This window comes from Psilocybe cubensis, chromosome 10, assembly GCF_017499595.1.
Source record: "Psilocybe cubensis strain MGC-MH-2018 chromosome 10, whole genome shotgun sequence".
In the NCBI taxonomy this organism is placed as follows: Eukaryota; Fungi; Basidiomycota; class Agaricomycetes; order Agaricales; family Agrocybaceae; genus Psilocybe; species Psilocybe cubensis.
Genome location: NC_063008.1, coordinates 67,762 through 68,927, shown reverse-complemented (window position 1 = coordinate 68,927; position 1,166 = coordinate 67,762). Strand labels below are relative to the sequence as shown.

At 45.4% G+C, this 1,166-nt stretch overlaps 1 protein-coding gene across 1 annotated transcript; it reads right to left on the bottom strand.

The window, feature by feature from the left end:
- Positions 1–369: 369 nt before the first annotated feature.
- On the bottom strand, positions 370–872 carry JR316_0010368 (uncharacterized protein; the record flags this gene model as incomplete). Its single annotated transcript, XM_047896036.1, has 2 exons — positions 370–747; positions 798–872. The coding sequence occupies 2 exons, from the start codon at positions 870–872 to the stop codon at positions 370–372; spliced, it is 453 nt and encodes a 150-aa protein (XP_047744081.1).
- Positions 873–1,166: the final 294 nt, after the last annotated feature.

Here is a 1,166-nt window from a genome sequence, read left to right as displayed (position 1 = left end):
TGAGAAAGCGATGTTTTTGTTAATTTATTATTTCTTTGTCCTTTCTCACTTCTGTATGCTTGTTTTTTTTCGGAGATCCGTCTCTAAAAAGTACCGTGGGAAGAAGACATAATGTATAAACAAGTGCGTTGAAGGCAACTACGTTTCTTACAACAGGTATTCAACATTATGTTCAACATAAATGGGTCCCTGCTCCTTCAATCCTAATCTTTTGTTTTGTCTAATTTTTTAAGTAATTTCTTCATTCTTCATTCAAAGATTAAAGCACTGGAACCTAATGCGATACAATTCTTGCCACTGCGAAAACAGGATGAGAAGATATCCAGACGTAGCAAATCTGCGCCAACTAACCTCGCACTAGACAATTCCTTATGCTCCAGCAGGGATACCAATTGACTTGGTGCCCGGAGTGAAGCAAAAATTGTTTTCCAAGCGCGTTCCGCACGAGTTGATCTCATTACATGTTCCGCCGCATCCAGCACGATCGCAGAATGTAACCTGGCCAGTGGCCCCGATGCAATTGGTGTTTGGAGCTTCGACACAGGTGCCGCCTGCAATTGTCTCCGTGTGGCATGGCCCGGTGCAGGTGGTGCCTGAGCGGGTGCTGCAGAATGTGACGGTGACTGCCGATGCAGAGCGCAAGGAGAGGGCAGAGAACGGGTCCCCGATGAGAGTCACTTCGTCTGGGGGTAAAGCGCTGACCCATGATTTCATTTCTTCGAGCGACATGATGCCGCCATTGTTGGGCTGCAGATGTTATTAGATGATGAGTGGGCAGGTAAAGGAGGACACCTCACCGGTGCAGGAACTGCGCCAGCAATAACGTTGGAGATTGCAGCGAATGTGAAAGCGATTATATAGTTGAAGTGCATTGAGTACGAGAGTCTTGAATGCTGTTTCCTGAAAGCCTACTGTAGAAGTAATCCATGCGATACTCTTTATAGTTGTCTTCTTTGTTTATTTTGAATTTCCATCCAGTTTCTGGTACACCCATCTGTGGCCAGTCTCCACAGTTGATCATCATGTAATCTCGTCTTTGAGAAAAAAGGATATTAATGAACGACAATTGCAGAGTCCGCTAGCCTCGGCACCAACTTGGGCGGCAGTTGCATCAACTTAAGCTTGATGAATTAGTTAACTATCCCGTCTGATGTTAGCGCTAGTGT